Source organism: Kogia breviceps, chromosome 4 (assembly GCF_026419965.1).
Source record: "Kogia breviceps isolate mKogBre1 chromosome 4, mKogBre1 haplotype 1, whole genome shotgun sequence".
Taxonomy (NCBI): Eukaryota; Metazoa; Chordata; class Mammalia; order Artiodactyla; family Physeteridae; genus Kogia; species Kogia breviceps.
Window position 1 is genome coordinate 151,743,992 of NC_081313.1, and position 22,080 is coordinate 151,766,071.

General features: G+C 47.2%; 1 protein-coding gene across 2 annotated transcripts in view; it reads right to left on the reverse strand.

Moving 5' to 3' along the window:
* Nucleotides 1–20,693, reverse strand: part of GFPT2 (glutamine-fructose-6-phosphate transaminase 2) — a 43,859-nt gene extending 23,166 nt beyond the window's left edge. For both annotated transcript variants that reach the window (XM_067032248.1, XM_059060515.2), the window contains exons 1-6: nucleotides 19,897–20,693; nucleotides 5,980–6,087; nucleotides 5,011–5,109; nucleotides 4,387–4,512; nucleotides 2,102–2,160; nucleotides 1,297–1,431 (exon numbers count right to left, since the gene is read on the reverse strand). In XM_067032248.1, the coding sequence (XP_066888349.1) occupies nucleotides 1,297–1,431; nucleotides 2,102–2,160; nucleotides 4,387–4,512; nucleotides 5,011–5,109; nucleotides 5,980–6,087; nucleotides 19,897–19,903 (534 nt within the window). In that variant the 5' untranslated portion in view covers nucleotides 19,904–20,693. The remainder of the gene's footprint in view (nucleotides 1–1,296; nucleotides 1,432–2,101; nucleotides 2,161–4,386; nucleotides 4,513–5,010; nucleotides 5,110–5,979; nucleotides 6,088–19,896) is intronic.
* Between the last annotated feature and the right edge of the window lie 1,387 nt (nucleotides 20,694–22,080).

Below are 22,080 nucleotides of genomic sequence, written 5' to 3' on the forward strand. Positions count from 1 at the left end.
AGCCTGACATTCACCCTGCTGGTTTTGTCAGCAATGAGGTAGGACTAAATAGAAAAACTCTTCCGTTCTCTGCCAAAAAGAGCCCTGTGTTGCTTCAGATAAATTGCTGAAGTTTAAAAGTGTCATCACTGAGAGACATTTCCAAAATTTAAAATTACAAATGGAAAAGAGGAAGTACTATGCTGCAAAACTATATTGGTTTATTGTACATTAGTTATGGGACAGGCTTTTATTTATAAATATGTCCTCTAAATTAAGGTCCCCAAAAATGGTAGTCATAGGGCAAAGGGTTTGACTTACTTTTAAAAAAAGACTGAAAACACCAAAGGGTCATATACTTTAAACCACAGTGTTGTACCCAAAGCAGCCTCTGAACCCAGATGTTCTAGATTCTCGGCCCTGAACACTGTCTCCAAGCTGTCTCCATCTCAGGGGAGCTATTGGACAGCTCTGATGCTCAGAAGGATGGATTCTAGGAAGTCTGGAGCCCTCTCCTCCTCCCTCCACTGTCCCATGGAGGGCCTGAGTCTGCTCTACCTCCTCCTCCAAGGAGGTGTCTCTCTTGGACAATCCCTCCACCATGTGCCCCTTTGCAGGGACCTTGTTCCATGGGTCCAGCCCTCCGGGACATCACCAATCTCTTTCTCCTGCCTGGATCATTCATTTCAGCACACAGACATGATCTGATATCTCCTACCATAAAAATACAATCCTGCCTCATAACTGCAACCCTCTCCCTTCACTGGGCCATTTCTTTGCACCCTTCCTCTTCTACAACCAAACTTCTCAAAAGTCCACACCTGCTGTCTTTATTTCCTCTTCCTTCCTTCCAACTCCACTCAGTAAGGACTTGTGGGCATTTCTCCCACATGACGAATAACTGCTTTACTGAAACAGGAGGAAAGACCACAATTCTAAGTCTCCAACATCAGTTAAATTCATCTTGGGGATGTATGCGCACAAGTCAACAACGCACACAAGTCAACTGATAAGATGACAACATGAACTGCCACAATCAAGGTCCCTTGTGCAACACACCACTGGTAGAAGCCACAGATCAGAAGGCCTATCACCATTTCAGAGATGTTAAAATGAAGCAAAGCAGTTTCTATTTGATGTTTACTACCAAAACCTCAGAACTTCTCCCAATTCTACAAGGATGTAACATTTTAAGGCCAGGCACTGTAGATGAGCCATCTTTAATCCTCAGGTACTTGGTGCAAGTTTGCCTAATAAATGTTTATAAAAACTGAAGGAATGAAGTGATGATTTAGATAGGTGAGACTTGTAACTCACCAGCTGCTGAATGACTCTCTCGACCAGTGTTGAAAATGTAATGTCCTCAGTTTCTCTGTTGTCGAACACATATTTAATCAGCTTGGCGATGGTCTCTGTATCTGTTTCTGACTCAAACTCATAGCCTTTGCTTTCCTGGAATATTTGGTGGGACACAGTGTCAGATAATGGTTGTTATGCAATGCTGGCCTGGCCAGCTCCCTCTCCTCCCTTATGACTTGTCCTTGGAGTGACTTAAGGCAAGAACAAGGAAAACGGGGAAGGGATGAGAAATGTTTGCCTGAATCCCACAGCCTAAACACAGCTGAGTCATTGTAGTCTTCCCTGAGATCATCCCGCCTCAGAAGCTTGTCCTTGCCATTAATCTGGACATTGCAAAATAACAGCAATCAAAATGATCAGATACACTGAGTCAAACCCACCTCCCAACCAATACCAACATCTTCATACTTGAAAGACTTGAAACACTTGCCGCCTGCCTTCCCACCCCACATTCCATTTGGTGTATGCGTCAGTATGTTATTCAGTGCAGACACTTTAATAAAAAGAAGTTCATGTTCTTTTGATTCTGCTCTGACTCTACAATGGCCTTTGAGGTAAATGAGAATGCCCTGCTCTCTCCTCCAGCAAGATCTGGGAGGAGTCTGAGCTGGGGATGAGGTTTGTGTCTAATGTGGTGATGTGGCCAAGAGTGGACCTCAATCAGCTTCTGCCTTTTTTTCTGGAGGGAAATGAGCTGATTGGAAAGTTTCTGGGAAAGACCAATACCACTTGACTTAGATGTTACCCAGGGGAAGTATCTTACCAGAAATTTCCTCAGGTCTTTGTAATTTGTAATGATCCCATTATGGATGACCACGAATTCTGGAAGAAAAGTTTAGTCAAGAGAGAAATGCTATGAAGAAATGAAGTTCAAGTCAGATGTGAAGAAACACAATTTGACAGCTTGAAACCTACAAACTCTGCTCATACAGACAGTTGTGTTAAGCAAACTTCATTTACAGAGATTAGAGCCGACATCTGCCATGACTACAATTTAAACCTGAGGAAATAACACATTTCTCTTCTGATAAAAAGCATCCACCAACCTGGCCACGCACTGAGCTCTGCCTTGTGGCCTACAGTAGCATGAAATAGGCTTTGGTATTTATGTCAAAAGGGATGATTAACCCTTCATTATCTATTAACTGTCTTCACAACCATCCCGTTCTCCATTTTTTTCATATCTATTGTGACTTTGTTTCTTCACATTATTTTCTTAACTCTGTCACATTTCCTTTCATCTTGCCTATTGTCTTAACTTCTCATCATTAATTTGTTTCCTAGAATCTGTGTTTTCTTTGTGAAAACTTCTTTGTGTAATTTTCGTATGCAGTGTAGTTGCTGGGTGTAAGTCTTCCTTAAAAGTATGCTCTTCAGATATCACTGATGAGTCGTTAGAGAAATTTTACAAATCTTTTCTTATTACCCATGTTGTTTTATTTTCAGTTACTCATCCTGAGTCACGGCAGGCATTTCCAAATTTGGGTGTGGGGCAATCTCCTTGGAGCCTAGCTGCTTTGGGAACACAGAATCACTGTCTGCAGTGAAGCGGGGGTTCACCCTATCATCTCAGTGGGCAGGAGGCTGGGGTTGAGGTGGCGACATTTCAGGGCACACGGTCTCGGTACAGTGTGTTACCTCAGCCAACACTGTTGTTCCAGGGACCAGCCTCTGTATCTGGCTTGGGGTTTGGCTAGATGTATATCCTAGGTCCTCAGCACCGTGGGGTCTATTGTCCCCCTCCTGAGTGTAGGGTGCCTGCCCCTATGGTGGGGCATCTCATGGCTCAGGGCATGGGCCAGATGCAAGGAATGGTCCCCAGCAAAGAAACCTCACTACCCAAGTCTCTGACCATGTAGGTGTATGTATAGCCTGGTCCCTGTGCTATCTCTGGCTGCTCTGATGAGAGAGGTGCACGGGGCCATCCTGTTCTCTCCGGGAGGCTTTCCTTTCCAAATCGGGCAGGGTGAGCTGTCTCCAGGCACTGCAGTGTCCACAGGGGCAAAGGACACTGACCAGGGAGGTACTGCTCTCTCCTGTGGCCTGACTTCCAAGACAATTAATGGCAGTGAGGCTTGTCAAGTGTTTAGTTAATAGTAAATACCCTACAACTACTCTTACGTGTCTGATCCCTACTCTAATTTGAGGCTTGGTAAGAACCTTCATTATGCCACATTCTGGAGTCAGCTTGGGGTGGGGAATCCCAGCTGACTCCAGAAATCATTCTCTCCACCGGACACCCTCTCGTATCATGCCCAGGTGTGGGTCATGGGGGCTTCTGACCTGACCAGGCCCAACCCAGAGTGGAGATCCACTAGAAGGCCCAGACTCCATCTCATATGCCCATGTGTCCGACTGCCAGAGGCCCTGACACCCCTGGGTGCTGACCACAGAGTCCCAGAGAGCTTCCAGTGGGAGCTCCAGACCTACCAGTCCTTCCCCCATGAGAGGACACTGGGACTTCATTTAAGAGAACCATCACATAAAGAATTGTCCTGGGGGCTCAGGCAAGTGATGTGTACCCATGAGCTGGGGCTGACATGGTGAGGGGGGAATTGGGAGAACTGGTGGCCCTCATTACAGGGACCAGGATTGGAGCAGGCACCTCAGATGTTAAATAAGATCAGCACTGCCACCTGCCCTGGCTCAGGACCACTCTCTTCAGGGGCAGGAATGGGTATAGCTGGATGAGGAAGGAACCCTAATATTTCCTCAAGTGCCCAACCCTCTGGAACACCCTGGTCCCTAACTGAGGAAAAGTGCCCAGGCCTTCAACCCTTTACACCACCAAGTCTCACTCAGGCTGGGTCCCCAGAGCCACAGGCATTCATGGGAAGTGCCACTGTTTTCCTGTGGATGCCTGCGGGGTCAGCACTATCCAGGGGCCAGGTTGAATTTGCCTCCTTTCTAGGGCCCAGTGCCAACAGTTTGGATACTCGGGAAGAAGGGATGCTGAGAAGCCAGTTGGTGGTGGGTGTGGATCAACCCTGGCACAGGTCAGGGCCAGGCACAACCACTAGGACAGGGGAGCAAGGCTATACTACATACCGTTGCCTTTGTCTGAGCGTTGTGGGTGGCTGTTGACAGCATTGGGGACCCCGTGGGTGGCCCAGCGTGTGTGGGCAATGCCAAAGTGGGTCTCAAATTCCACTTTTAAGTCCATGCCGTCCTGTTCTAGATGAAGGAAAAATAAGTTTTCCACATTTTAAGCATTGACATGGTACTATTACATGAGGTAACTTCATTACATGAAGACACATCAGCTACACCAAAAGTACATCCCACCATCAACCACAAAGGCCCCATTCTGGAGAATTCTGCCAGACCCTTGCTTTAATTAGTACTTATCAGTAACCTAACTCACTTAACTAAAATAAACTTACCTTAAAAAGAAAATTACAGGTCCCTACCATAAATGGAAGAGCAGTATCATTTGCCAGAAAAATTAAAATACATAAGTACTAAATATTGAAAAAAAAATTTTCAGTGCACCATCACCTGAAATAAACCATCCCACACTCTGGGAAACAGTTTTGCAACATAGACTTAACCCTCCTATTTTTCCATGCTTGGGGAGGTTAATATTTTTAGTCTCCAACGCTGTTGGAATTAAAGATTTTAAAGTGACCCAGGCTGCGTTTATTACTCTGACTTGGCATGTCTTTCACATACTGTAAAGTTCTTCATCAAGAGCCTTGACATTTCCTCTTTTCTTGACTAGCTGGATATGTCTTTCTTTGACTTCATTATTATTTCCATCGATTGCCACACCTGTAACATAAACATGATTTTTTGTACTGGAATTTAAGTTTTGTCTCCCACGCTTCATTACAGGGAATGACACTGGGTGATGGCTATACAGAACTGTGGATTTATTAGTTCTTATTCTCCAGGCTTGCTGCCCAGAAGAGAACTAGACAGTGATAGGATATTGACTTGGAAAGAGGAGGCTGTGACTGTGACAGTGCTAACCAGCCATCAGGGAACATGTGCCTGGAACCCAGGCTGTGGCTGCCTCACCCCGGCTTCTAACCAGGGTAATTCTTGGAGTTTCCCTGCAGGAGAGGTGCCACCACGTCTGCCACCAAAGGCAGCAGGCTCATTTAAGGACAGTTGTGCACTTTGCATTCTGCTACTTTAGCTGGTGTTTCCATTGCACTAGTGTTCCTGCAATCTTTCATCTGACTTGCTTTCTATTAAGAATTTATAGGAATATATAATTATCTGGCTCTCCTTTTTCTCCTAAGGCTGCTTAATTAAAAATGGGAAACAGACTAAATATCCACCTGTTACGTGGATGAAGGAGTAAACTCTGAGATAGGCATCCAGTGGAGGACTGTGCAGCCACTTAGAAAGATTATGTTAGGAAGTGTTTAGGATAATGGAAACAAACAAGGTAAGTGAAAGAAGAAGAATACAAAATTACAGAATTATAATTAGATAAAACAATAAATATCTGCATGACACCTCTACCCTCCCCAGACCCCAGACGACCACAGGAGGGACACAGATATTGATGGGGGGTGCTTTTGATGGATATTTTTTTACCCTTGTTTTTTCTTTCTACTTTTCTATAGAAATTTTCAAATTTCTTTCATGAACAAGCATTATGTTTATATGGCAGCAGCCTGCAGAGCCTACCTGCTGAGTCATAGCCTCTATACTCAAGCCGCTGCAGTCCCTTGATGAGGGTTTCAAAAATCTCCTTCCTTGTCCGGGGGACTCTGTAGTTCATGTAGGCGAAGATTCCTGTTAAAAGAGGGGAAAACCATATGTTTACAAAACACTTGGTTCATGTTTAGAAGAAAACACTTCTGGGGAAACAGATACCACTGGAGGTGCATCACTGAAGGGCTTCCAGGCTGCCTGCAGAGGAAGGTGTGGCCTTCCCCAGACATAATGGAAGAAGAGCAGAACTCCCTTCCTGCTTCTAGAAGGACATTGTATGCAGCCCTCCTGCAGTGACAAAAGGACTCACAAAGCATGTGAAGAACACACTCACACACCATGGCCTTGCAATTCCACTGTGGAGAATTTCTCCTATGGACATACTCGCAGAAGACGCCTTTCATTGTGGCAACATTTATAATAGAAAAGATCAGCAAAACAAAGCAACCACCTAGGGCCATCTGGAAGTCCCTGCTATGTGGACTTCTTGGTTTGCACAGAACACACCTGAGAAGAGCCAAAAGGAGGTCACCCCAGCCTCCTGCGACAGGTAGGAACAGGGGCTGGGGCCTTTGCTCCACTTTCCACTTGGCCCTACTGCTTGGAGCATTACCATCAATAAGCACTACTTTTATGAGAGCAAGCATAAAATCATCTCTTGGCCTCATAGAGAATCCTTATCTTCAAGGGAGGCCCACAAGCCTAGAAGATTTTGTTTGGCTTTATTTTCTGCATTCATATATTAAAATAATATTTTCCCAAATAGGAAGAAACAGTCATCATGTTGGTTCTTTCCAAACTCCTCCACTCCCCTGCTTGAGACTACAGACCCTTGGTCTGTCTCTATCCTGCCCTGTGAGTGTCCCATCCCATTACCCCTCTGTCCTTTTGCCCTACACAGGAAAACCTTCCCTTCTCAAAGTTCAGCTCTAACCTCACCTCCCAGGGCAGGCTTGTCCAGGCCCCGGCCACAAGTGTTCACCTTCTCTTACATCCTGAGACATCTACATCCCCTGACAAGGTCACAGGCGTCTTGGCACATGGTCCTTGTTCAATAAATGTATGTGGATAGAATGACCATGAATCTGTATTAAGCAGGGAAGCAATAGTATGGATCGTGAAAAGGGACTCATCTTATTGAGAACTCACTATATGCCAGGTACTGGGCTAAGCATTGCTACACAGGTATCAATCAAAGCTCGAAGCAGTCCTAGAGGTTGGACCTGCCATTACCCTCACCTTACCTTCTGGAACTGGGCCAGGGTCAGGAGTGGAACCAAAGAGACCTGATTTTAGGACTTAAATGATCCTAACCTCTGGGCAACACTGCCTCGGGGATGAATAGGGTTAAAAGAAGGCTTATTTTCTCAATTTTAATTTTTAAATTTTATTATTTTTAAATTTTCTCAACATTTTTCTGGGATGACAGAAAGGTCTGAGCAAAATTTAAAAATTTCCAGGTACCTGTACCTGCACCCCCATGTTCATTGCAGCATTACTTACAATAGCCAAGACATGGAAACAACTTAAGTGTCCATTGACAGATGAGTGGATAAAGTAGCCATGGAATATATATGTAGTATTTTTTAAATTAATTAGTTAATTTCATTTATTTATTTTTGGCCGCATTGGGTCTTTGTTGATGTGCGCAGGCTTTCTCTAGTTGCAGCAAGTGGGGGCTACTCTTGGTTGCGGGCTTCTCGTTGCAGTGGCTTCTCTTGTTGTGGAGCATGGGCTCTAGGCGCATGGGCTTCAGTAGTTGTGGCACGTGGGCTCTAGAGCACAGGCTCAGTAGTTGTGGCCCATGGGCTTAGTTGCTCCACGTCATGTGGGATCTTCCTGGACCAGGGCTCAAACCCATGTGCCCTGCATTGGCAGGTGGATTCTTAACCACTGAGCCACCAGGGAAGCCCTATATATGTAATATTAATGGAAAGGAGGAAATCCTGACATTTGTGACAACATGGATGGACCTTGAGGGCATTATGTTAAGTGAAATAAGTGAGACAGAGAAAGACAAATACTGTATGATCTCACTTTTATATAGAATCTAAGAAAAAAACTAACTCATAGATAAAGAAATGAGATTGGTGGTTGCCAGAGGTGGGGGATGAGAGGTGAGGGAATTAGGTGAAGGTGGTCAAAAGGTACAAACTTCCAGTTATTATCTTATAACATTATTATTTATAACATTATTATTATTATTATCTTATAACATTCTGGTGATGTAATGTACAGCATGGTGGCTATAGTTAATATTCTACTGTATATCTGAAAGTTGCTAAGAGAGTAGATCTTAAAAGTTCTCATCACAGTGAAAAACTTTTAACTATGTGAGGTGATGAATGTTAACTAATCTTATTGGGGTAATCATTTTGCAATATGTATATACATATACACATACATATGTAACATATACCAATACATATATACATATACAAATCATTATGTTGTATATCTTAACCTTATACAATGTTATACATCAATTATATCTCAATAAAAGTGGGGAAAAAAATTGCCAGAGATAAACCCTGGAGAGGACAACCTGCCAGCAGATAACTAAGGGATGATTGCAATTATACAGCAAACCACATGTCATATCTCTGTAATATCTGTAATGTCTCTAGATTATATTCAAGTCAATATAGTATATTTGAATGAAAGATTAAACTAAATGATTTAAACTAAAAGATTAAAGTAAATATTATATTCCTAAGCAGTAAGTAGGGTCACATCATAGAAATTTAACTTGTTAAAATTAATCTAGACACAGTCAAAACAAAGGCGATGAAATTATACAGTGCTAAAAATTATATTTTGCATTCCTAGGTACTGTATGCTACTGTACACAGGATATATTTGCACATGAGTATTAAGGGGCAGGGTTTATGTTTTAAAACACACACACTGTGGTTTCTGAGCAGTTACAGATGTTTTCTTTTAAAAATGGCCAAGGATAATTTTGGCAGTCAGCTATTTTTGTCTTCTAGGTCAGGTGAGAAGTGTTTCCCCAGCTGAGCATCTGTGCTCAGCTATGCTTCAAACCTAAACATTTCTCGTCAGAGGATGTATTTTTGTTACCTTACATATATATATATATATATATATATATATATATATATATATATATAAGACAGCTACTTTTTAATGTAAATTTTTAACAGCTTCATTGGGATACAAGTCACATACCATAATATTATCCCATTTAAAGTGTACAATGCAATGGTTTTTAAGTATATTCACAGAGTTGTGTAGCCATCACCATAATCTATGCTTAGGTAAAACTTTCTATAACATTAATTTTTCTGCAAAAAAATCAGGAAGTTCCCTGGAGGGATATGGTCAAATTCCAGTCAATGTAAAGAGCACATAGCTATGGGAGATGGCTATATGAAGGATGGAGCAACTCACAAACCATTTTTGTAGTCTTTTAAACTGCAAAACTCTCCTGGCACCTTGGGAATTGTTCTAGAATTATACCTGCACCCTCACAAAGGGGAGCCAACAGGCATTGCAGATGACACAAAGGCCCATATACCAACTCTTGTTTTTTTTGGAGGTGGGGGCTTGGGGGAGACAATGTATATTTCCAAAAGTCAAATTATTGTCTATTTTTCTCCCATAAGCATGGAATAAAAGATATATATTTTTTTATTCTATTTTGTTCAGTGGCCTTGTCTTCTTTGTTGGCTTTATGCCCTAAAAAAATAATACACAGTTTTATATACAATCTACTGTGTTCTCCAACTTCTTTTTATTTATTTATTTGGCCAGAATTCATCCTCTTATTCATTCTTTTGAAAATATCTAGAGCCTTTTTCCTATGTGGCATTCACTCTGTTAGATCTTACAAATATCAAGGAAAATAAAACACATATGATCCTTAGAGTCAGAATGAGAGGTGGTCATCAAACAAATATATGCATAAATTGTTTTAAATGTTTTGAAAGGAAAAACACCAACTCTTTTAAATCCGAAATTCTTTTACAAGAGCGCTGTATGTTTGCCGATTCTCCCCTGCAATTCCCCGTCCTCTGGGCCAAACTTCACTTCTGAACTCACATCAGGCACGTATGCATCTCTGGCTCTGAGACCCAGAACAGCCGCCTTGGTGGGAGGTGCTGCTGCCAGAGCCCCTGGTGGGCTGGAACTGGCTGGAACGGCTAAAGGGGCCTTGCCATCAGGACCACCAGCTGTGTCCACACCCAGCTGGGAGGCTTGGCAGCCACTCAAGCACAGTTTGGTTGATTACTGTGGTGAGAGGGGCTGCCAAGAAGTGGTTTTCAAGGTCTTTGCGCAAGAAGGCGTAAATCTAATTTTTAACATGAAATCTCTTGCATACCAACCTCTGTTCAGTAAATTCTTTTAAGCACTGTCTCTCTCCTCTCTCCTCTTGGCTGGATTCTCCCTGCACGCCACCAAATGAAAGTGAATAAAACAGCACCTATACTGTGCTCTTACTATTAAAAAAAATAATTAAATAGAATAAAGCTGCTTTCCCAGGAATTTTGTTTGCTATTCATATCAGAATTCCCTTCTGGAATCCCTTTCATCTGCAATAAAAGCTGCAGTGAGAATCCATTTTTTACCTATGAAATCAGTAAAGATCCACCAGTTTGACAACAAGTGAGAGTTCAAATTTATATACTCTCTTTGGAAGGCAATTTGGCAATCTCTCAAATTAAAATGTACACATCTGTTGAACAAAGCTTCTGCACTTCTAGGAATGTATCCAACAGATATCTGTGCAGAGATTCAAGTGTGCCTGCATTAGGATAGTTGCTCAGCGCTGTCTGTGGTAGCTGAAGACTGGGGACAGCCTGATGCCTGGCAGGGCCCTGGTAAGTGATGGCACGGCCACATGTGGCCACTGTAGGGCCACGTGCAGGCAGCCCTATACAGAGAACAAGGTGAAGCTGTGTGTTCTCTTGGAAAACAGGCTACATCTCCAAGATGTGTCAAGGGAAAAAAGTGGCCTGCAGAACATCTGTAAATTACCCAAGGTGGGGCAGGGAGACACATAGCGTGTTTCTGGAAGACCCAAGGAGCAGTGGTTGCCACTGACGAGGGTGCTGGACAGAAGGCAGAAACTCCTTTCCCACTGCATGTGTCCTTTTTGTACAGTCAGGATATTTTGCCACATGCCTGTATGTAGTATGTTACCATGTGCTGCTATATGAATTAGAGAGTGGTGGGTACAGGATTGTCAGCTAGCCCAATCAACTTCACCGTGGCTCCCCAGCTCTGCTCACCTGGAGGGACAACAGCCACACGAAGGCAGAAAGCAGTCTCAGCACACGGTCCAATGAGTATAAAGACAGGCTCAGGGTCACCCCGCCTGGGTTCCTCCTCCCTCGCTTGCTCACTAGTCTGTGACAGCAAGAAGCACAGAGGGTGGCAGCTACGGCCTACCACCTTCGCCAAATATCGATTTCAAATCCCAGCCCACTCCTTGCTTCTGTGTGGCCTGGAGCAAGTCACTGAACTCCCAGTGGAGCATGGTGATGGCAGCACCTACTTCCTAGGGTTGTTGTGAGAATTCATGGGAGTCTTTGTAAAGCAAGAGGAACAGTGCCTGCTGCATAGTAAGTGTCTGTATCTGTGAAAATGGAGCAGGCAAAGAGCTTCCTCCTCCTGGGGAGCGTGCGGCACAAATGCAGGTATGTATACAGCACAAGGGAAACCCTTGAGAAATCATCATTAAATAAAACCACAAGGAAAATAGTACCAGTTTACTGGTATTTATTTTTGGCTTTCTACTTGGGGAAATGATGATTAAACCAAATGTGTGATCTGGTTACAGATTGATTAAGATGTAAATCATCCCATAAACATTCCTCTGGCCCACAGGGGCTTCATCACTGTGCTACGTGCTGCGAAGTGCCGAGATGGACCAGTCAGGGGGCCTTGCAGGACGAGTCATGAGAGGACATGATGCACAGGGACCACCTGACCCCTCAGGAGACTTGCAGGCAGAGAGGCTGAGAGCTGAGAGGTGGGAAAGGGGCAGAAGGCTCCTGGACTGGCTCTCTGCAAAGGTGGCCGACAGCTCACCCACCCAGCCTATTACAGGCCTTCTCCTCTCCCGATTTTTAAAAAGTCACATGGCCCTGTTTATTTCCTATATAGCACTTCCCTTCTTGTCTTTTGTCTGACTCCCCACTGGATTGTCACCTTCACAAGGATGGAGACCACACGTGTCTTGTTTATCTGTCTTATTCCTTGCTATATTCCCAGAACCCACCACAGAGCCTGGTACAGTTTAGGTGCTCAGTAACTACTTTTTGAATGAATGAATACATGAATAAATGAATGGATTTGCGGGGGGTATTGATCAGAGAAGGTGACCTTTGAGCTGGCTGGAGACAGCCACCTTCAGCCATGCACAAGCAGAGAGAACCCCCAAGTGTAAGCATGAGGGACAGAAAGGCCAAAGAGGTGGGTAGTGCTGAGTCTGGTGTCCCCGAGTGTTAGCTCCTTTCACCAGGGCAGTGAGGCACTGCTCTAAGGGTAACCCTAAGACACTCAAGCATAAAGGCATATATGCACCAGCATTACCCACCCCCAACCATCATGCACTCTGAAGACCCTAGGACTGGAGTGGAAAGCCTTCTAGATAAATGAACCAGGTCCTGGGAAAGGATCCCAGAATTTCAGTGGGTGGGACTGCAAAGTAAATCACAACCACCACTATGACCACTCATGAAGCCTTCCCATGTGCCAATATATTCAGAACCTCATCTTGTCTAATCCTCACAATGCCTATATCCAGGCTGTGGTTCCCATGGACAGACAGGGCATCTCTGGCTCCAAGTCCAAAGAGTTGAGTAATTCACAACCAGGTCTACCTGATTGCAGGGGGCTCATCACTGCTGCCCCCCCAAATTAGCATAAGACCTGTCTTAGAATCCTACTTCAAGTGATGAGAAATAGCTTGCAGAGGGGGCCTGGCCTGTGGGGAGATGCCCATCTGGCCCCTGATGGACACTCAGAGCTCCCCTGGTGAGGTCCAGGCCATGTTGATACACCCTACCCTGACCCCTGGGAGGTCACTCCTTCCCCGGGACACTCCTGCTTCTAACTCCACCTTTCTCTTCCCATCTAGCCCCCTCCCCACAGGGCAGAGGCAACCACAGCAAGGCTGGCTCCCACTACACACCTCCCTTGCCCAAGAGGGATGGTGAAATACCTCCAAGCTGGTTGGAGAGATGCCCAGCCCTGGGGCAGAGGCTGCTTTGGCCCAACCACTGCAGCTCAGTGTATACCCCTTGCTTACACGGCCATCCTAGCATCCAGAGCTTCGAAACAGCTTTTCAGGGTCCCACTCTTAAAACTGATGGGAAAAGTGAGTGAGAAAAGGTTCCAAAGGTAGAAAAACCCAGATAAATTCAGAGGGACTCCAGAAGAGACTGCAGATGTGATACAGGATGGACACGAGCCCTTTAAGAGGGGACTGTGGCCCCTTAGCCCAGCCCACCTTGGGGGTCTGGGAATTCTAATGTTCCCTCCAAATATGGCTTGAGAGATCATATAGGAACTCAGGACCAAACGCACCACAGAGGTCCATCCATGCAGGTAGGGGCACTTCGACCTTCAAGTGACAGATAATGACAATGACAAGATGGAGGGGCAATGTCTCTGGATTCCCAGCCAGAAGTAGGATCACTAAACTCCTGGAAACTTCTCTACAAGCCCTGGGGTGCTCGGTGTATTGGATTGGGGGAGGGGTTGTTTGGGGCCTGGAGGATGAGGGAAGAAGGTCTAAGTTTACAGTGGGTGGGCTAGGGTCCACATTATGATTCTGTGGCTATCATTTTGGAAAACTTCTCCATCTTTCCAAGGATCAGCTTCCCAATGAAAGACACTGCCCTCACTGTGATTGAGGGTGAACAGTCCCAGGCAGAGATACCACCTGTACCTCATACAGGGTAGGGCTCGCTCCACTGGAGCTATGTCACCACCCAGACAGGATGGGACCCTCTCCAGACCAAGGTCACTCTTTCCACCACCATCCAGTGCTTCTCAGAATTGAAGAGGTTGACCTCCTTAGTCCATGAGTCTACTAGAGATTAGATACTATTCTAAGTCCCAAATTGGAAGACATGGCCAGTTGGATTTATGCCTCATAAAATTCCTGAGTATGTGTGTGGGTGGGGGGGGTATGTGTGTGTTTTGAGTGTCAGGTATGTGTGTTGAGTGTGTATGTGTGTGAGAGTATGTTTATGTGCATGAGTTTGTGCTTGAGTGTCAGGTGTGTGTGAATGTGTTGGGTGTGTGAGTGTGTGTGTGGCATGCCAGGGGAGGTGGGCAGTATACCCTTCCAGGTGAGGCCCTAAGGAAGGGAAGGCCACTGGGCCAGGAGCAAGGGCTGCAAAAGGAGGCTGTGGCCTCTCTGGATGTCCAGGCCTCCCTTGTGCAGACTGGGGAAGGCCACTTTATTCATGAAGTGGGAAAGACAATTTCTGCTGCTTCCTCACAGAAGTGAGAGTAAGGGTGGAGATAGCACAGCTGGATCCTCTCACAAAGGCAAAGGCGTCCCCAGGCCTGGCTCAGGGTCAGGAGGGGGCTGGCTCTTCTGGGGACAGCCTTACCCTGTTTCAGGCCTCCTTGGGACTCCAAGGGTTAAAGTTACCACAACACTCTAATCCCTGAGATAACAGGGGACTCTGCTCAGTAAATGTGGGCAAGGCATTTTTCTTTTTAATAGAAAATTCCTGGTGTCCCTGTCCCCTTAGGGTTTCACCAAAACAAAGGGGAAGCAACATACAAATACTCTTAATTGTACTTAAAAAAAAAACTTTCAAGAAAAAAAGAGTTCAAACTGCCAAATTCAGCTATGATAAAGCCAGACTTTTTTTTTCCAGTGAAATATTTCCTTTGAACATTAAAAAGAGGCAGATGACTAGATTAAATTACTTGGCTTTGCACCTAATGAACGTTCTCCCAAGAGTGTTTGTAACCTCAAGTTACTATTCCTTTATAAGCAAATTTTGCTAAATATAAAAATAACTCCTCAATTTAAAAGCACTATTTACTAATCTTATATCACAAAATGTCCAGAAGGTTTCTCAGAACTTGGGAAACCCCTGATGAATAAGACTGCTGGGGAAATGGCATGATGATGGGGAGGAGAAGGAGGATGTGGAGGAGGGTGGCAGGCTGTGCTGAGCCCCTGCCCAGCTGGCCTCTCTGCAGCCCTCCAGAGAGTGCCACAAAAGTCCCATAAGTAGGGGCAGGGGTGTTAGAGAGCTGCTAAGACTGGCTCTGAAGAGCCAACTGTGTGCATCTCTTCCCAACTCCATGCTCAGGGACCTCATGCTGGTGACCTGAAATTAGCCACGGTGAGAGTATTCACACCATAGAAACTGGCAAACCAAAGAGCCGGTTGCTAAACATTTATCTGCACACTCCTGTGTAGGGGGCTCTGTTTCTCAAGGTTCCTATGGCTTGGAGAGGCAACAAGCCAGGCGTCCTGACCCCAGAGTCTGTGCCCCATCAACTCCAGTCCAGTCTCTTCTGAGGCATCCATCCATGAACTGAACTGTTATAAGGAGGAAGGGAGTGTCAAATATGACAGGGTTCTGAGAGCTAAAAGAAGTTTGGGACAAAAGGATGAGCTCTCCTAAGCCAAGTAATCTCCCTAGATTACTGTTTCCTCACCTAAGACAAGAGGCAAGCGAGGCCCCATAAGCATTTGACAAGTTCTCCTGAAAGACTGCTGTGCAGTAAACACACTGTGTGTGGGTGTGGGTGTGTGTCCTGGCCCCTCTTGATTCTGGGGAATAAAACCATGCCTATTTCTTGCAGAGAAGAGATGAGTGGGAAGGGTATCATGTACACACATGGAGAGCAAGATGCACGATATTTATATGACATGGGAACTGACTTTTAGAGAAAGTATGAACACTATTTGGTCCATCTGGGTGTGTGGCATGATGCCAGTGAAGGAAGGGGTATTTAACTGATGCCTACATTCATCTTCTGACTGGGACCAGAGGAGTTGGGTGTGTGTGATGCAGGCAATGCTGGTAGCCCTCTGGTCAACATTCTTGTAGCCATCTGGGATTGACAACACTGGACTATTCTTGCAGAAGGCATCTGAAAGCAAGAACCCAACTGTAGCAGGATGAATGATCGTCCTCAAAAATATTAGGTCTTAACTCCTAGAATCTATCTGTAAATGGAAAAGCATCTTTATAGATGTGATTAAGTTAAGGATCTTGAGATGGGAGACTATCCTGAATAATACAGATGGGCCCTAAATGAAATAACAAGTGTCCTTATAAAACGGAAGCAGAAGGAGATTTAATATGGAAGAGGAGAAAGTGATGTGACCATGGAAGAGGAGACTGGAATGAGTAGCCACAAGCCAAGGAATGCCAGCAACCACCAGAAACTGGAAGAAGCAAGGAACAGATTTTCCCCTAGAGCTTCTGGAGGAAGTGGGGCCCTGTTGGCACCTCCATTTTGGCCCAGTAAAACTGATTGTTGGACAACTAGTCTCCAGAACTGTGAGAAAATAGATTTATGTTGTTTTAAATCAGCAAGTTTGTGGCAATTTGTTACAGCAGCCAGAGGAGCTAATACAAAAGATGATGAATTCAAGGCAAGGGCTTTACCTTCTAGCAAAAACTAAGAATTTTTTCTTCTTCAAGTCTTTTTTTCCCCACCTCATATATGACTAAGTGTAGTAATGAAGGACAGGGAAGATTTAAGAATTCATAGATGGGACATGCAATCCTTTTTGTCACATCCCCAAGCATGCATGCCGCCATGCCCTTGCATATGCTGTGCCCTCAGCCTGGCACACCTATCACCCTCTTCTCTCTGTAGAGCTCATACTTGAAATCAGGCCTGTGACACTGTCCCAGGTCCCTCTCTCTCTTCTGGGGAAAGTCAGTGTCTCTGCCTCCACTGTGCTGGGGTCCCAACCTCAGACTGCATGGGGGCCATCAGGTACCATCAGTGAGTGGGGCAGCTGGGTCAGGGTGGGAGAAATGGGGAGCTTGTACCTGTCATCCCAGGAATCACTGTAAACTATTCAGAAACATGGACTCAGAGTTGCTCATCCTCGGAATTTTTCAAGAGAAGTCAAAATCCTATCTATTTAATGTGAAATCTCCCAATTGTGCTATTTGGTAACTACAATAATTAAATTTTTTAAAAAAGTTTAAATTCTGTGCACCAAACAGAACGATGTCTGGCTGCCGGTTTGGCATGGGGCTGCCAGGCTGCAGCTCGTGCCCTAGGTCTTCCCTCTATGGGCAGCATTTACCTCATGAGTTACTCTGTCCCTAGTCAGCCTCTGGACTGCCCCTCCAACTACCTGCCCCTTCTCTGAGGGGAGGACCATGCCCACAGAGCCCCAGGGCCTGGAAAACAGGGCCTCTCCAGGAGCAGTTATTCTCTAGAGTGGGGAAAGGAGGGAGGGAGAGGGAATATAGTAACCTTTTTATCAGCAGAAAGTCAGCAAAATGCCAGCAATTCCCAGATGTCAATAAAACCACCCATGAGTACCTATGTGTTGCTTCAGATAAACTCTCAGTTCATTAAAACTTTGAGGGTGATCTGCTTAGTGTGTGGAGGATCAACTAGAACTGGGTCCAGCTTCCTGTGGGAGAAGCAGCAAAGACAAGGGAGAGTAGGAGGCACTGTGAGCCCCGTGCCTTCAGCTCAACCCCTGCTGACGACCACTGCGGAACCAGCCCCAGAGATCTGAGCTCTGAGGTGGCTTCAAGGTGGCAAATCCCAGCAGGGCTACAGCCAGTCCAGAGAAAAGACCTAAAACAACTGCTCAGACAAAGGTATGCACAGACCTCTTTGGGCCTCAATTTCCCCAAATGTAAAGTGAAGAGGGTAAGTGGTTTATTCCAGGAGCACCTTCACAATTTTTGCACTATCCTTGTACCAAAGGCACAATCATTTCTTTAATATTTTTCTATAAAATTGACCAAAGTTTCTAAAACTTAAATTCATTACAAAAGAAAACAAACATAAAGGAAAACTAATATCACTTGCCATATATACACAGATCATAATCCAAAATTAAAAAAAACCCACAAACAAACCAAACCAATGGATTCAATTTTAGCCATCTGCTGCTCTGAGCTCTGAGCCCAGGACAGCTTCCTCTGTGCAAGGGGTGCTCGGCAAGTGTCAGAAAGATGTTAAAGGCACATTAGCACCCAGCTGAGACTTTCTCTTGGCTACTTGAAAAGGAAATAACTTTCCCATGCAGGAATTCCACAAGACTCCCCGACTTAACTGAGGGTTGGAGGGTGGGGTGTGCCAGCAGGGAGCCCTGTTGGGAGGACACAGGTAGTTACAAACCAAAGCTCATCTTTTCCCTAGGGGCCCAAAACACAGCAGCCCTTTAAGAAAGCAGAACAAACTCAGAATTGAGAGTCTGAGTGCCCCCAGACTCAGAAGGACAACAGAGAAAGGTGGATGTACATAGGAAGCAGGATGGCTAGGGTGGTGGTAGGGACGGAAGGGCATCTGAGAGGAGGAAGGAGGGAAGCAGCTCATGTTGGAGGGGCAGACCCAGTGGGAGGGTCTTGGTGCACCAGTCTCGCTCTAAGACCACCAGGTGGCCAAGGGCCTTGAATGCCGCACTAAGGAGTTTGGAACCCAAAGATTCTTGGCAAAATTGCCACCTTTGCCTTATCTCTCTCCCCAGGAATGCCTACAGGCAGCCCTATATGTACATTACCAATGACGCCCAGGAGTCCTGACATTTTTGCTGAGGGTTCAGTAATTTAAATTGATGTCTGCTTGGCCTGGGTGAGGCTGCACCCCAAAAATCAGCTGCCTGCTCCTTGGTCAGTCGGTCCTTTTTCACTTTTTCAGGAGCGCCTGGCCTCAGAAACAAGGCCTGTACAGACCTTGGCCCAAGGCTCACTGCTGGCACACCCGACCCCAGAAGCCCTGAGCACGGTCAGACAGAGGCCTTTCATGGCTTCAAAAGTTCCACCAGGTCCTCCAGCCACAGGAGGCTGTAATGGGAAACTGAATCCCACTCAAGGAAAAAAAAAAAAAAAAAAAGCACAGTGACCTTTTGTCCCAGCAGAAGTTCTCGGCCCTCTCCCCAGCCAGTGGAGGCGGTCCAGCAAGGAGAGTAAGGAATTGCAGATGTGCGCGCAGGGCCGGGCCGCCCTCCCCACCGTCCCGCAGCCTTGAGGGACCGCGCCCAGTCACCGCGGTATTCGAGACGCCGGGGCCCGATCCCGCTCCCAGTCCCGGGCTCCCTCTCCCAGATTCCGCCCGAAGCTCGGCGGTAGGTGCTGCTTCTTGCCCGCGCCTCGCCGAGAGCTCTTTCCAGCGAAGAGGCGGCAATCCGGAATCAACCCTTCTAGGGACAAAAAGTTCATTTTGGGACGCGAGGAGGACGCACAGGCCCTTCCCGAGCTTACCAGGGGCTGCTCCCGACACCACGGGGACGGTGCAGGTGTGGTCACCTCTCATCGGTGTTCGCGATGGGCTGAGTCGCGTTGGGCACCCCGCGCCCGGAATGCGCGCTAGCTTGCGCCTGGCCGCCTTGTGGGCGACTTGGGGGCGCTTTCCTCACTGGACATGGGGTGCGGACACACCTCTGTGTTTCGAGGGTCCAGGCCTAGGACAGGACCAATTCCCTCCCCTCTGTGGGTTCGAGAACGGGGTTCGGCACCCTCCCCTTCACCCCTCCCTGGGACACCCACTGGGCGGCCGGGACAAGGGGAGGCAGGCCCAGCCCGTGAAAGTCCCTCTGTCGGGGACCAGGGCAAATCGACGAACCCATCTCGGGCCGCCTCCAGTCCCCAGGGCCCGGCTCTTGGGCCCAGGCTCTGAGAGGCCGGGGCGTCGGAACCCGCGGCCGCCACGGAGGGGGCCGCAGGTGGGCGCTGCACTCACCACACATCTTGGCCGCTCCTCGCGCCCTTCCCGGCTCCGGGCCTCTACGCTCTGCTGACACTGGATAGCGCCGTGCGCACCTCGCGCTCCTGGTAGCTCCCGCCGCTCGGCCTCTGGCCCTTATAGCTCGTAGCCCTCCTCCAGGGGCGGGATCGAGGCGTGGCCTCCTCCGGCCTGCCCGCTTCCCATTGGCCCCCGGTTGTCGTGACAACGGCGGGCACTAGGCCCCCAGGAGTCTGGGCAGCGGGCTAGGGGCGGCTCCCAGGCGTAAGTCCCGGCTGTAGCACGTGGGCGTCCGGCGTTAGAGTCTGGAAACGGGCTGGTGGGGGCTGCACGCTTCCTGAGTTCAGACCCAGACTCAACCAGTGAGTAGACGTGGGACCTTGGGCAGGGGACTGAATTGCTCTGCGCTTCAGCCTTCCTGTCTGTAGAATAGGGATAACAATGGAACCTACCTCCCGGGTCGTAATGTTGTTTAAGGCAGTCTGTGTCTAAGTCACAGAGTACAATGTCGGGCATAATAACACGTGTTCCGGGTATGCGCCCCTCTGTGTGCCAGACTTAGGGCACCAGAGACGCAGCACAAGGTAGGCTCAGAGATGGAAAGGGACTTTGCCAAAACTGGGCAGCCGAGGCGATGTCAGAACTCGAACATGGGAGTTATCGCAGAGCCAGAAGTCGGAGGCCGGGATTCCCCAAGTATTGAGCAAAGCTGGGGGAACCCAGGAAGCCGCCTCCTCCCAGAGGGGCGCTGGTTGACCTCTCCGCGCAGCTGGCCTGCGCTCAGCGGGCCTAATCTCGGGACCCCTAATCTGGCCCCGCCGTGAGTCACAGAGGTCTGCGTTCCCCCGCCTGGTTCCCGGCCGTCCCCTCCCCTTCCCCCTGTACTTTGGGCTGGGTCTCACGAGGAAGGTCACGAGAACTGGCCCAACATTTGCGTACTTCGAAGCCATCTGGTGTTTTTTATTTTACTTAAAAAAAAAAAAAAAAGTCCTGAAATTCTAAACAGATAATCTTCAGTTACGTTAGAGAAAAAACGAAGCTTTTTACGTCTTTTCTAGAGCATTTTTTCTAATGTAATACGTCTCTAACTTCACGAGGCTCTGCAGGCCCTGGCAGGAGTAGGCATTTATTGCACCCATTGGACCTTTGAGGAAACTGAGGCTCAGCGACAGTAAGGAGTAGGTAGGTTGAGTAATCCTGCTAGGAAACAGCAGAGCTGGTTCAGGAGCTGCCGCATTTGCTTCTCAACCTCCCCAGTGCACTGTCACTTTCACTCACTCGTTCCCTCTTTCCTAAGCAGCAGGCTTCATGCCTGTCCTGGTACTAGGGACCTAATGGTGAGTGAAGATAGATCCAGCTTGGGCCCTCGTGGCACTTAAAAAGTGGTGGGCAGCAGACACTTAGTCTAGTGTCACAGAGAGCCGATGGTTCCAAGTGGGATACAGGGAGGAGGGACAGGGCTGACTGATGTGGAGTGTGCCAGGCTGCCTGGAACTTGGCTGGGCCTGAGGCTGGGGCTGGTGCAGGTCAGTATAGAGTTAGGGCAGTTGCCAGAGGAAGTTAACAGACTTGAAAACAGAGGTACTGGTTGTGCAAAGGTCCAATGGCTGAGGGCTAGAGCTTGAGTTGGGAGATCAGGCTGTCTTGCCCCAGGACCTCTACCCTCAGGGCCTCTACCCTCTGTAACTGAGGTGGGGATAGGATGATATTCTTGCGCCCTCTGCTAGCACCAAGACAGCAGGAACCTTGAGGTCTGAGCAGGGTCCACATCTGCCCCCTATCCTCCTCAGGGATTCACAGCTCTCTGGTGGGGAGGAGCATGAATGCTAGGACCCCTTTGGAGGTATCTGCAGCTGCTGCCCTGCCTTGAGGACCAGCCCCTGAGAGACCTTTGGGAGGACAGTGACCTGAGCCTGGCCACATAACCACTAGATGCCCCTGCTCCTGGCATGGGTTCAGGAATTAGTGTGTGGCCCATGCTGGGCCCTTGTCAGTCTGCTTATGGACATGGGAAAATCAGCAAAAAAGATGAGCTTGTTTGTCCCTTGCCCAGTGGCACAGCTGGCTAGAGGGTAGAGTGGTGATGCCAGGGACCTTCTTGTCACCTTTGGGGTTGGGTGGGGAGAGGCGGTCTGAGAGTGAAGAATCCAGAGCAAAGCAGATCCCTAAGATGGAGAAAGA